Source organism: Ailuropoda melanoleuca, chromosome 8 (assembly GCF_002007445.2).
Source record: "Ailuropoda melanoleuca isolate Jingjing chromosome 8, ASM200744v2, whole genome shotgun sequence".
NCBI classification, from domain to species: Eukaryota; Metazoa; Chordata; class Mammalia; order Carnivora; family Ursidae; genus Ailuropoda; species Ailuropoda melanoleuca.
Window position 1 is genome coordinate 43065391 of NC_048225.1, and position 13991 is coordinate 43079381.

Consider the following 13991-nt stretch of genomic DNA (forward strand, 5'->3'; position numbering starts at 1 on the left):
TTTCCCCTCAAAAGCCAAACAGGATAATAATGAACAATTTTCTTGCATTTTCTATCAAGACCGCTCTTTGTGAGTTCTAAATGTTCTGTCCATATTCAAAGAAGCTGGTTTCTTCATGAGTGGTTGGAATAAGACTTCTCTTGGCAGCTACTGAATATGGACTAGTTGGATTGTTTCGCAGGAAATAAAAAGCAGGCTCTGGGGTGACTACTTCAGCACTTAATTGGGTTAGCAAAGAACTGCAAATGAGAGGTTTTCCTTAGGAAGGAAAGGATGTTTACGGCCCCCCACCCCCCTAGGTGGTGGATTTTAACCTAAACCCTAGTCTTCAAATGCAGCCTTTAATTTAGAAACCATTACAAGAATCTATTAGAGCAGAAAATGTCAGGTTGAAAAATTAACACATCACAGGAGTTAATTAGAACCCAGCCTCTCATTAGATGCAAATAGAGAGCCCTCCAACTGCCGGGCGGCCTGCTGAAGTCACATTTGTTGCAGCTCCAAACGGGCTGCCTCCTTCCTACTCAGACAGTGGACAGAGGAAGCTGCCCAGGCCCTAAGGCCAGAGACACTAGGGGCCCACGGCCTGCCCTTTAGGTTAATGGAAGGTTCCATTTCTCTGTCCCCATCTTCTGCTCCTCTTCTAAATGCTCTGCCTATCACAGGGCGGACAGCCCTCTGCCTGGAACTCCCTCAGGGAAGTGTTTTCTGCAACAAAGACAAACATGCCAGGCCTGTCACCGGCAGCAGACTGGCGACTGTGTAAACCGCTCTGTGAGAGGGAGGGCTGAGGGGCTCCAGGCCATTCAGACTTAGCTCTAAGTCGTGGTCTTTGTTTTCTTTCCACATTCAGACTGAAATGTGATTCCCCTGGCTTTCTTTTTTGGAAAATACCTGCGATGAGTTCCATGCTGGGGAAAGAAAAGCTGTTGACAGGAAAATCTTCTGCCGGGGAAGGGGCTTCTTCCAGAGTTCTCAAGGAGACAGTGCTTCGAGCAAGCTGGGGCAAGGATGCCAGGGCTAGGAAGAAGTCCAGATCGCAAAAGGGTCATCTCTAACTAGGGATTAGGCAAAGCGTCAAGCGGTTTCCTCTGTGAGAGTAGTACTATGCCCATAAGCTTTCAGGCCACACAAGCATGCTCCTGAGTCCCCCGTCACTTACTGTGTGATCTTGAATAAATCGCTTAACCTCTCAAAACACCAGTTTTCTCAAGCTGCTGGGTGAAATCAATGAGATAATGCACAGAAGGGATGTAACACAGTATCCAGCACGTAGTAAGGGTTCTATACAAGTTCTTGGTGTTGGTCTGATAATAGTATCACTTCCCCCAACACTGATGGTGCTCCCTCTGCGTACCAGGCCCTGTGCTGCTCCTTGACCTTGCGGAGTCTATCGTTCGATAAACCATGCACACACACCGCAGCACGTGGCCAGCCTCCTCCCCTTCCTGCAAATGCCTCAGGAGAAGTGCCCATTGCACGTTAACGCTGTTTTGTTGAGTAGCTCAGAATCCTGCAGGCCATCTGCCTCTGAGCAGCCCTGGAACCTCAGCTACCTCCACCCTCAGTTTACCCACAATTCTCTCTGTGTGTAGTTACCACATCGAGTTACAGTTGGCTGTTCCTTCTTTGTCTCTTCCTGTGAGTTCCTAGAGGGTGGGGCTCATCTATCCATTGGATTCATTCATCTCATCATTTATTCATCTCTGTGGGCCTATGGTCTCCTGATTTACTCAGCACAGTCAAACGGAAGAGTCAGCCCTACTGCTGAGTATGTAGACTTGCAGCTGGGAACATTTCTGGGGAAATAACCCTGCCTCCCATCCTTGAAGGGCCTCCCTGGGCTCTGGTTTGGTCGGTCTTCCATTTTCTAAATATTACTTTGGTTCTAGCCTCAGTTTCTTCATCTCTTTAAGAGGCTAATAGAATCTCCTTCCCTGGGAGGTTGTGATAATGGCTGGAGACAAAGCAGCTTTTATGTACCCAACACAGTTCTAGGTACAGAGCCAAAAACCAAAAAAAGTTGATTCCATTCTTGCCCTCAGCCAAGTCTAGTTGCCAGTATATGAAAACTAAAACTACAAGGCAAAATGGGAGTACCACAGGAGTGGAACAGATATCCTTTCAACTTGTATCCAGCCTCTGCCATCTGCCAGACTTGGCTGAAACAGAGGATACTGACATGCATACAAACCTGGTCCCTGTCACCAAGCCCCAGGAAAACCTTGGCAAGTGTTGGCCGAAAAGATATCAGGAAGAGAGTAGAAAGCTTTTGCCCAGATTTTCAGACCTGGGCTGCAGGAGCTGTCTTTGGGACCTGGCTGGAAAGCAGGAGGTCACCTCATAACGACAAAAACCAAGTTATTTGGCACTTACTTTGTATGTGCCAGACACTGTGCTAAATGGTTTACCAGCATTCTCTCATTTAACTATTAGAACAACTGTGTGTGGTAGACATGAAAATCCTTATTTTACAGATAGCCCATCTGAAACTCAGAGAGGCACAGTAGATTTACCACAGTCAAGCAATAAGTAAATGGCTTAGAAATCCACCTGCTGAGGGTTTCACTGGTCCCGCTGAAAAGGGAAAGGGTGAAATAGCACAAACCTCCATCCGAGGGGTAGGCAATGGGGTGGGGGAGGGCTGGGAATGAAGGGAGGGGAAATTGGATCAAAACAGCGGTCGCATGATCCCCAGACCTCCAGGGCCCTTCGAAGCAGCAGAGTAAGTTAGAGATGCAGGCTGCAGGGGAGGGATGCCCGGGAGACTGGGGGAGGGTACCCCCGGTGGTTGTGCGCCTTCTTCGCCTCCAGTGCACAGGTCAAGCCTCTCCCCTCCCGCCCTCTCACCCTCCCAACCTTATTTAGAAACCGTGTCCCCGAGACAGGAAGGGCGGCGGGCCGAGAAGCACGGAGCGTCCCGGTCTCATTTCCTTTCGAATCCCCTTGTGGAATTTCATTTCATACGGTGAGGAAATCGGAGCGCGAGACCGTCGGCTGGTCGGCTGCTCGGGGCGCCTCCCCCACTCGCGGCTGGAGACAGGCAGCTCCCGGGTGCAGGTCGGGCCGAGTCTGGGGGCGGGGAGACGGGGCCCGGCTCCAACCCAAGCAAGTTAGCAGTGAAAATAGCTGTGAGCTTGCGTTGTACCAGGCACGGGGCTAAGCGTTTTACGCATTACCTCTAATCCTCCCAAGTCTCTTTACGGATGAGGAAACTGACGCCGAGAGGTTGAGCAATTTGCTCAAGGTCACACAGCCAGGATTTAAAGCCACAATCATTGTAAATCTAAATCCCGTGTTCTTTGTGTACATTTCTCTGCCTGATAGGTAGGTAGCCACGGGCCGAGGTGACAGCCGGAAGAGGGGAAGGAAAGGGAGCCGACTGATCTGGGAGCATTTCTCACCTGGGAGAGGAGGGGGCAGGCTGGCCCGGCGGGAGCAACTCGGCTCCATCCCCGCCTGGCCCCCAGAGCGCCGCGAACCGGGTGGGAGGAAAGTGAGAGCCGGGAAGCCGGGCGGGGCGCTCCGGGAGGGAGGGAGAGAGGGAGGGAGAGACGGGGGAGGGGGGCTGGCGGGCGGGCGGGGGCCTGACCCTTCCAGCGGCAGAGGGGCCCCTCCCCTCGCTGCCCACGGCGCCCTGCCATTGGAGAGGCGCGCTGTCTGTCCCGCCCCGCCACCGCCCAGCGAACCTCCAGCGCCGCGGAGGGCTCGGGCGGTGAGAGCGGCGCGGCGCTGGGTGCTGGCGGGATACACCGAGACGCGGAGCCGACGCGGCCGGCGCCGGGTTGGGGTCTCACTGCCTGCAGCCATGACCCTCGCAGTCTGTCCTTCGGCCCCGGCCACGGGCTTCTAATATCTCACACATTCGTGCGCGGCTGCGAGAGACTCGGCCGCTGCCCCGTCTTCGCCCTTGGCGCTTTATCACACTCCCTTCCCGGGAGTCGGGAGCAGCGCGGGTAGCCGGCGCCCCCGTGCAAACTGGGGGTGTCTGCTGGACCACCCCCCGCCGCAGCCGCCGCCGCCGCCCCCGGCTCTGGCCATGGCCTGGCGGGGCGCAGTGCCGAGCCTCCTAGGGGCGCCCGGGGGCGTCGATCTCAGTCTGCGGCTGCTGCTGCTGTTGCTGCTGCTCCTGGAGCCAGCGCGGGGCTTCGGGGACGAGGAGGAGCGGCGCTGCGACCCCATCCGCATCTCCATGTGCCAGAACCTGGGCTACAACGTGACCAAGATGCCCAACCTGGTGGGGCACGAGCTGCAGACAGACGCCGAGCTGCAGCTGACAACTTTCACGCCGCTCATCCAGTACGGCTGCTCCAGCCAGCTGCAGGTGGGCGCCCCCACCCCCACCCCTGGCGGGAGGGGACCCCTAGGGCAGGGACGCCCCAAACTAACTCCGTGGAGCCATTACCAAGCCAAGACCCTTGCCCCCTTCCAAGGCTGAAGGGTAAAACTGTCCTGGAGAAGTGATTTCCAACCCCACCCCCACTTTTCTGTCCCTTCTCAGGGACTGGAAGCCAAAACGTTGTGTAAGTCATCTGGCCTGTGAAAGAACCCACTCTTACACCCCGCCCTTCCGTTTTTCTCCCCTGCTCACCCGTGTCTGGCCAAGCCCCTAACCCCAGTGGAGCTGAGGGTTATCTTTGCCAAGGATTCTGGCCACCGCTGCTCGCTACTCGGTGGGCGAGTCCCCAGCAGGGCAGCCAGCTGCAACTAGACTTGGAAGGAGAGATAAGGAGCCGGGAACTTCTCCTCCCTCTCCTACCTCCTATCTCCCCCATATTTTGGGATGGGTTATTAAATGAAACCCCACTGCCGCGTTTTCTGCGGGGTGGCCCGTCCTCGCGTCGTCCCGCATGACTTTAGAGGTCATGCAGGAAGGAATGGTTGGGTGGCTTGAGATTGTTCAGATCCTCGGGTTTGAGGGCAGATTTAGGATTTGGCGGGGAGAAATCACAGCTTGAGGAAAAGGTGATAGTGTGTGGTCAAGCCCCAGGAAGGCAATTTGTATATTGGAAGATTTTTTTCAGTCATTAAAAATTTTAAAGCTTCTGTAATGATAGAGGAAATGTTCAACCTACAATAGGTGAAGAAATAATTTGCATATACAGGGTGATTATAATCTTACAAAACCAACAACTAATTCATTTTTTTAAAAAAAGGAACTGAAAGAGATTTTAAAACGAGTTAGCACTGGTTGTGTTTTGGTTGGTGAGGCTATGAGTGAGTTTTAGAAATTTAGACAAGAGAGAACTTAGGGGAAAAATAGAGGGTAGTTGTCCAGGCTGAAAGCTTCAGAAATCTGTGGTTCTGGTTATAACTTCTGAGAGATAAGAAACAGGCAGGCAGCTTCCTTAGTAGGTGCGTGTTTTTACATAGGTCATTTTAAAAGTTGGAGTGTGGTTTCAGAAAGATGGTTGGGATTAGACCTGTAGCTGCTGAAATGTCCCTTTGGGGTTTTCCGAACTTTAGAACTAGGTTATAAAAGCTTAAAAAATGATCCTCTAACTCTGAGTTTGGAAACAGCACATATCCTGACATCAGTGGCAATTTTGTTGGAGAAACAGCTTTTGCAGGGATATATATTTTTAATTACATGTATCCTGGGGAAGCAGCCAAGCTGTTTTGAAGGACAGCACTGGATCCCTTTACATGCTGGAAAATAGTTACTTGTAACTCTAGACTTCATAGACAACATCTGTAAGGAGCCAAGCTGACTGTTTATCAATGCTGGAGGAATTGAGGACAGCAACTGGACTCTCCCCTGCTGGTACTGCAGTTCCAGGGACTTCACATTTATATTTTCTATTGTGCTTCGTTATTATTCATTGAGGAGACCTGGCCAAACAAAGCCCTGGAGACCAGAGACCTCAACCTGCATCCCATTCTTGGGTCTACTAGTGTCTCAATTAGGACATTTTCTGTTTCAGTATGGGACTGATTAAAAAAATAATTTCAGGGGATAAAGTAGAGAAAGAGAATATTAATAGGAGAAAAGCTGGATCTACATGTTTGGTTTGTTGTGTTACATTTATTTTTATGGTGATAAAGAAATGAGGACAAAAATAAATCACCCCATCACCAGAATGACAGTCATTCGATTATGCTGTTCAGCTCTTTGAAAGAGGGAGATGCAAAGTTAAGTTTTAAGGTTTATTTTCTTAAGCATTATGCAAAAAGGGATTATGTAATTCTTCAGGTCCTATTTATTTATTTATTTATTTATTTATGTTCTCCTGGAAAGGATTGCTGGAACCCAAAGGAGCAAAGAATGCAAGTGATGGATTTTTAGGCACCCTAGTCTGAGGTCGGAGTAAACAGTTAGAGTCCCTATAGCTGGTTTAAAAGTCGATATGTACTTTGCCTGGAAGCATTCAACTCCACTTCGTGCAAGCATTTGGTCAGACTTCCAAGTCATTGTTTTCTTTGTTCATTTCATTACTTTTCCAGTTCTTCCTTTGTTCGGTTTATGTGCCAATGTGCACAGAGAAGATCAACATCCCCATCGGCCCATGCGGCGGCATGTGTCTTTCAGTCAAGAGGCGCTGTGAACCCGTCCTGAAGGAATTTGGGTTTGCCTGGCCAGAGAGCCTGAACTGCAGCAAATTCCCACCCCAGAATGACCACAACCACATGTGCATGGAAGGGCCAGGTGATGAGGAGGTGCCGCTACCTCACAAAACCCCCATCCAGCCTGGGGAAGAGTGCCATTCCGTAGGCACCAACTCGGATCAGTACATCTGGGTGAAGAGGAGCCTGAACTGTGTTCTTAAGTGTGGCTATGATGCTGGCTTATACAGCCGCTCAGCCAAGGAGTTCACGGACATCTGGATGGCCGTGTGGGCCAGCCTGTGCTTCATCTCCACTGCCTTCACGGTGCTCACCTTCCTGATCGATTCCTCCAGGTTTTCCTACCCTGAGCGCCCCATCATATTTCTCAGTATGTGCTATAATATTTATAGCATTGCTTATATTGTCAGGCTGACCGTAGGCCGGGAAAGGATATCCTGCGATTTTGAAGAGGCAGCAGAACCTGTTCTCATCCAAGAAGGACTTAAGAACACAGGATGTGCAATCATTTTCTTGCTGATGTACTTTTTTGGAATGGCAAGTTCCATCTGGTGGGTTATTCTGACACTCACTTGGTTTTTGGCAGCGGGACTTAAATGGGGTCATGAGGCCATTGAGATGCACAGCTCTTATTTCCACATCGCCGCCTGGGCCATCCCTGCAGTGAAAACCATTGTGATCTTGATTATGAGACTGGTGGATGCGGATGAGCTGACCGGCCTCTGCTATGTTGGGAACCAAAACCTCGATGCCCTCACGGGCTTTGTGGTAGCTCCCCTCTTCACTTACTTGGTGATCGGAACTCTGTTCATCGCCGCTGGTTTAGTGGCCTTGTTCAAAATTCGGTCCAATCTGCAAAAGGATGGGACAAAGACAGACAAGTTGGAAAGGCTGATGGTCAAGATCGGGGTCTTCTCAGTCCTGTACACAGTGCCTGCCACCTGTGTGATTGCCTGTTATTTCTATGAAATCTCCAACTGGGCACTCTTCCGGTATTCTGCAGATGACTCCAATATGGCAGTGGAAATGTTGAAAATTTTTATGTCTTTGCTGGTGGGCATCACTTCAGGCATGTGGATTTGGTCTGCCAAAACTCTGCACACCTGGCAAAAGTGTTCTAACAGATTGGTGAATTCTGGGAAGGTAAAGAGAGAAAAGCGAGGGAACGGTTGGGTGAAGCCTGGGAAAGGCAATGAAACTGTGGTATAAGGCTACCCGGGCTCCACACTTTCCAAATTTTGAAGGGGGGGGTAGGGGAATGCTAGCATTTTGGCTCAAGTGCGACTAAAAGTTTCCTGCGGTGAATCTCAGTTTGAGCAAACTGGCAACACTTAAGTGACCCCTATAAGCCACCGCCATCTGCCCCCCCCTCCCCAGCATCATAAAAGGAATGATTTTGCTGCAGACTTTGGAATGATCCAAAATGGAAAAGCCAGTTAGAGGCTTTCAAAGCTGTGAAAAATCAAAACATTGATCACTTTAGCAGGTCGCAACTTGGAGCGTGGAGGTCCTGCCTAAATTCCAGGAGGGTCCAGGGCGATGCTGCTTTTCCCTGCAGAGTGAGATCTGAGCTGTGAGTAGGTGACTCGCAGGGAGAAAGATTAACTTTTTTAACCCTTAAAATCTTAAATACTAACTGGGTCTTTCAGATAGCAAAACAATCTATAAACACTGGAGATACTGGGTTCAGACAAGTGTTACAAGAGTTTTATAGTTGGGCTGATCTAACATAAACATTTTCTGTGGTGCGCTGTCTGCTGTTTAGAACTTTGTGGATTGCTATCCCAAGAGGTGGTGTCAGAATCTTTCAGTGCCTTTGTCATAAAACAGAATTGTTTGAAAAACGAAAGTACTGTACAAACACACATAAGGTATCCAGTGGATTTTTCTTCTCTCTTCCTCTTAAATTTCAATATCCCTCTTCTAGGCTGCTGCTGTTTTCTTCATTTTACATTAATGACTCAAAATAGGTATTTTTATAGGATTTTTTTTTTTTTGTACTGCAGCATGCCTAATGAGGGGGAAAGTAAGGTGATTCACTTTCTGACAATCATTTAATTCAGAGGAAAATGAGATTTATCAAGTCGACTTACCTTACCAACCCCGGAGACCTATTGCATTGAGCAATGGGGACTTAATATATTTTACTTTGTGTGATTGCATCTATGCAGACGCCAGTCTGGAGGAGCTAAAATGTTAAGTTTCTTGGCAACTTTGCATTCACACAGATTAGCTGTGTAATTTGTGTGTGTCAATTACAATTAAAAGCACATTCTTGGACCATGACATAATAGTATACTCAACTGACTTTAAAACTATGGTCAGCTTGCATTCTCAGAGTGATAGTGCCTTTCTTTCCTTTAGCCTAAGAATGTTATCAGTCTAGTCTACTACCACAATGAAGACTTTTCTGTTTTGTAGAGAGAACTAAGGACAGCTAATCCAACTACTTGGTGCATAATTGTTTCCTAGTAATTGGCAAAGGCTCCTTATAAGATTTCATTGGAGGCAGTGTGGCCTGGAGTATTTATATGGTGCTTAATGAATCTCCAGAATGCCAGCCAGGAGCTTGATTGGTTAGTAGGGAATAAAGTATAAACCATATGAAATGAACTGCAAACTCTTAACAACACAGGTCTTAATTGCCTTTTGCAGGGGTATCCAGAGCTTTTAAAATTTATGCTTTATGTTCCTCACAATGGGGTACCCCCCTAGCAGCCTCTCAAAAAGTTGCAATTCTTTTAAAATTGTAACTGGACTCTCTCTTAACCTGCTTTAGGCCTTCTAATCGCCAGATCTCTGGGACAAATTGTTGACAGTGTCACAGGTTGCTCTCCTTGTAGCTCATGCCTATCTTTGCTTCAGCAACTACTTTGCAATGACTCATTTATTTATTCATGCCCCACCCCACCCCCCTTTTAAAAACAGGTAGGAAACTCTTTTATCACATTTCTTTGTGGAAAAACATTTCCAGGGACTCAAATTCCCGAATAGGTGGTCAGATTCTGGAAATACACGTGTCCTTTTCTGTGTTTTTGAGCTTTATGTCCATGGTTTGACGTTTTCCTTTCTTCTTTGTTTTTGGGGGCTCTTGAGCCGTCTGAGGTGAAGATGCCTTTAAGGTCTGTTGTGTCTTTTGGGAGGGAAAGCCTTGGGGCTTTGAGGACAAATGCTAACTGGGCACGGGTGGCCCCTGTTGTGTGTGTGCTGAGCCCGAGTACCTTGGCCAGACTCTGGGTCAGGGTTCTAGGAGCATGAGAAATGATCCCCAGAAGGACCAGTTGAACTCCATCTGAGACCACATCGCCTACAGAATACAAAATGTGAACTCCCTGTGCTGCTTGCAGACAGTTCCCAGAGCTGGCCGGGGCCCTGGAGCACGCACCCAGGGGCAGAGCCTGCCCTTACTCACGCTCCACTCCAGCGTCTAGGGAGTTGTGCTGAGACTCCAGCCCAGGAAAGGAAAGAAGGACGGTGCAGTGGGGCTCTGGCTTCACTGTGAGACTGTAGGGCTTTGTCAGGCAATTGTGTTTCTAATGTTTCAGTGATTTTGTGACCCAAGCGGCACCTAGCAGGGCCAGGCACAGAGTAGGTGCTCAATATTTGTGAATAATGAAATAATAATAAGAGTACTTGGGTGAACCTCTACACCCGAGTTCTGGAGCTAGTGCCCTGACAACTTTCTGGGTTTTAACATGTCCCTTCTGCAAATCGCTCGTCTTCTCAGGGGAGAGTATATTTGATCAGAAGTGGCTGTCGGTGCAGATTGGATAAGTAGCCCGAGCAATGTCACAGGGCTGGGGGCCTTTCCTTTCAGGGTCCAGACAGTGGAGAGTGTTTACGGTTTCAGGAAAAGAGCTTTGTGTCTGAGGTCAGTTACCAGTTACCTTGATGCGACTCCATCACCTCTTAAGCTGGTATTTGTTTAAAAAAAAAAAAGTCAATTATTAGCACATTTATTGAGTGCCCACTCTGTATAAAGCCCTGTGTTGGGTACCTTGGGGGACGTCGAGGAGTACAAGCTCTGTCCTTCTCACTGACCTGGACTGAGATTGCTCCTGGGTCTGCTGAATTTTGCTGTTGGTTGGTTTTGGGGAAGGAGGACGGGCCTCTGAATGGTCATCTGTTCCACTGTCTCCCATCCCATAAGTGCTTCCTGGGTCTTTCTACCTGTACTGTTTCTCTCATCCCTCCCCACAATTCCCTGCTAGTCAATTACAGGGGTTTTGACAAAGTGCCTCAGCCCTGTTTCATGACCACCTTTGTGGAGATCCCTGAGGAAGACTGTGAACACTGGCTGAAAGGATGTGAGCTCCCACACTTCATGTGGCTGTGGGAGCCGCCATGAGGGGCTTGGGGTATTCCATGTGATGTGCACAGAGGAATTTGAGGACATCTTGCTAGGGAAAAGGTTAGGGCTTTTGTTTTTGTTTTTGTTTTGTTTTTTAATTCTAGAATAAGTAGGGATGATTGTAGCTTCCCACAAAGTGCCTTGGCCTCCGGAGATTTTATTCAACGGATAAAATCTGCTCTGGCAAACCCCTCTTTCTCTGCTCTGGCAAACCCCTCTTTCTCTGCTCTGGCAAACCCCTCTTTCTCTGCCTAAAGGCCACCCTTCAGGGAAGAGGAACATGGGGTAGGGTGGAACTGGCCAGAACCATCTGGTTGAGCTACTTGGTTGATTCATATCCTTTTTCCTCCCTTTCCCTGATCTCTGAGACGGCTTCTGAGCTGGCAGTCCTGAAACCAGAGAAGGGGGTGACACTGTTTACTTCCCTGAGATGCTCTCTGACTTTCCCCTCCCCGTCACTCCCTCACCTGCACCCTCAAGCCCAGAATCAGGGACACCTCTGTGTTGAGGTTCTGAATTGTACTCTTTACCAGCACCCTGAGCTCTATCTTCTCTGGTCCCCCCCCTCCCCAGCCTCCTGGTCACTGAATTCAGGGCTTACTGTGTTAGCAACCAAGCTGGGACCCGAGGACACAGAGGAGCTTGACAGCCTCAGCCGTGGCGCACAGACGCAGTTTACAGGGATGTCACCAGGCTGGTGCAGTCTCTGGCTTCTGGGGAAGTGGCCCCAGCAGCAGTCAGTGGCGAGAGCCACGGGGCGCAGACTCTGGAAGGAGCCCCCAGGATCAAGCTACGTCCTGAATTTCATTCTGTGATGGGAGAGATTGGAGGGAGTTGCCTTTCTAGGCAATTATGTCGAGTCACTGGACTCTAACGGTTCCTGGTGTTCTTTTATTTACTTGGGTTCAGAGTCCTCCTCTGGGTTTGTGTAATGTCTGGCAGAGAACCCAGGTTATCATTTTCCCTCTGGGCCTAGGTCATAGATCTTGGAATCTCCTAGAAGAGCATTTTGCTCCTTCCGAGGATCAGTTACCCGAGCCTTAAATAATGGATTTTGTTCTCCTGTGGCCTGCTCAGAGCGCTCTGCCGCTGCGGCTTGCCACGCGCATGTGCGGTCATGCCACGCTGGCTCTCACCAAGAGGGAAGTGAGCCCTGACCCTCCCCAGCAGGCCTCTTCCCCTCGGGCAGCCCATTGGCTCTGTAGCAGACTGTTCCTGTTTCTGATTCACCTTATTTCCCCTCTTCTTTGCACCAGCGAATTCCCCGTATTTGCTCAGGCAATTCAGAGAGGGTCCGTTTGGGGTCCTCTGTGAGCCATGTCCTCCAGTCTTTGGTGGCTCCCTGAGCTCCTGCAATATTCAATATATGACCACTGTCATCTCAGAGGGGCTTCTGAGAAGAGGGGAGGGAGCAGCGCTGCTCCCTGAAGACTGGTCCATCTTCCCCCCAGAATGTGCTCCTCTCCATGTCCACTCATGGGCTTGGGCCCCAGCTTGGTTGTGCACTTTGGGAGGGGGAGGCTGCTGTCTCTCTTCCGGTGGGGCATCTAGGTGGTTCTGAATTTTTTCCTACCTCACAGGGATGTTGTGAGACTTTCGAAGGTCTGAGGATGAAAGGCCCCTTGAGCTCTTTGCAGGAAAGGTGGAATCAATATCAAGCATGATTCATGACAAGACGAACTGGGACTAGCATGGCTGTGCAGAAGGCAGGCTGGTGCCCTGTGGCCTGTCCCTGGATCCCCGTGCTGCCCTGCAGCTCCAGCCACCTTGAGGCCAACCCGGGGGGCCTTCAGATATTCAACACAGAGGTACCAGGCAAAGCCCTGCTACCTGTGCCCTAACGAATTACTGAACATCAAGGAAAAGGACCCTGCTTTTAAGGGTGTACAAACGTGTGTCTGCATTGATGTCTGTACTGTAAATTTCTAATTTATCACTGTACAAAAAAAATAAACTTTGCTATTTAATTTTTGTATTAAAGGAAAATAAAGTTTTGTTTATTAACTGGTCTGAGATATGGCATATTCCCGGAGGTATGCTCCCAGGAAGCACACATTCCCAGCAGTGAGAAACAGAGAATTTGGTCTGCAGGGCAGATTGAGAGCCTCTTTCTGAGAGCCTCTTTGTTTCTTTTCTGCTGGTGCTATTTTTCCCCTCTGGGATTTCTCCTGGGTCAGCAAACCCCTGAGGTCCAAGGTCAACAGAATTTATCACTACTGTGGTCATCAGTATCACTCACATGGTCACATGATGCTATGGAGGTACCCATAGTTCCCAAGCTGTCGTCCATGACACCTCTTTTTGGCATTTCCACTATGTGTGGCCATTTTTAATATACTTTCCAAGCCCCTTTGACTTAATCCGGTGGCTTGAAAAAGTTCCTATCACCACTAGAGCCTTCAGGACTTTTTAAAAGGGGTAAGGGAACTCTTTTTTTTTTTTTAACATTTTCATTAAAAACATTTTTTTCTTGGCTACCAAATGGTCATTTTGTATAATAGATATGGTAGTATGTTGTATCAGTCAACCAGGATAATGACTCCTTTAGTTAATTTTATAAATTGGGTGGTCTACGTCTCCGTATCCGGAAGTCATCAGGCAAAGCAAATTCAAATCCATTATCAGGACACTGTCATAGGAGCAAATAATAAGGACCGCACAGATACAGACAAAAGGGGAACCATGGCCATTGGAGATGTCTGCTGAGGGCCCAGAAGAGAACATCAGCCCTCTTGGTTTGCCTTTAAATTACTTTCCACACCCTGGTTTCTCCTGAATATGGCCCTAGTTTGGTGTAAGGACAAAGCCCAGGGAAGAACGATCTGTAATACTATTATTCTTCACTGCAGATTGCTATTGTTCTTTTATCTGAAACCATAAATGAAGGGACGTATGTAATTTAAATTCTCTTCACTGTAAGACAGGCTGTGTTTCTCACTTCATTACCTACTCATTAAGTAGTTATGAAGTTAAGGAGAAGTCAGCACAATCTGGAATGAATTCATAATTGCACTTGTAGGAACACTTGCCATATAGAAGATAGTTTTTTTTTTTTTAAAGATTTTATTTATTTATT

At 48.7% G+C, this 13991-nt stretch overlaps 2 protein-coding genes across 2 annotated transcripts in view; both read left to right on the forward strand.

Moving 5' to 3' along the window:
- The window catches only part of LOC117803519 (translation initiation factor IF-2-like), a 48612-nt gene extending 44724 nt beyond the window's left edge, over window positions 1-3888 (forward strand). The window contains exons 5-6 of the mRNA XM_034667593.1: window positions 2735-2968; window positions 3332-3888. Coding sequence (XP_034523484.1) covers window positions 2735-2968; window positions 3332-3853 — 756 coding nt within the window. The 3' untranslated portion in view covers window positions 3854-3888. The remainder of the gene's footprint in view (window positions 1-2734; window positions 2969-3331) is intronic.
- Window positions 3712-12901, forward strand: FZD4 (frizzled class receptor 4). The gene is made up of 2 exons (XM_002925180.4): window positions 3712-4324; window positions 6445-12901. The coding sequence occupies exons 1-2, from the start codon at window positions 4040-4042 to the stop codon at window positions 7771-7773; spliced, it is 1614 nt and encodes a 537-aa protein (XP_002925226.1). The 5' UTR covers window positions 3712-4039; the 3' UTR covers window positions 7774-12901.
- The last annotated feature ends 1090 nt before the right edge of the window (window positions 12902-13991 follow it).

Excerpts from the sequence above, each read along its gene's own strand:
- FZD4 (XM_002925180.4), top strand. The coding sequence starts at position 4,040 with ATGGCCTGGCGGGGCGCAGTGCCGAGCCTCCTAGGGGCGCCCGGGGGC. Across the intron at positions 4,325-6,444 it reads GCTGCTCCAGCCAGCTGCAG|TTCTTCCTTTGTTCGGTTTA; the intron begins GTGGGCGCCCCC and ends TTACTTTTCCAG.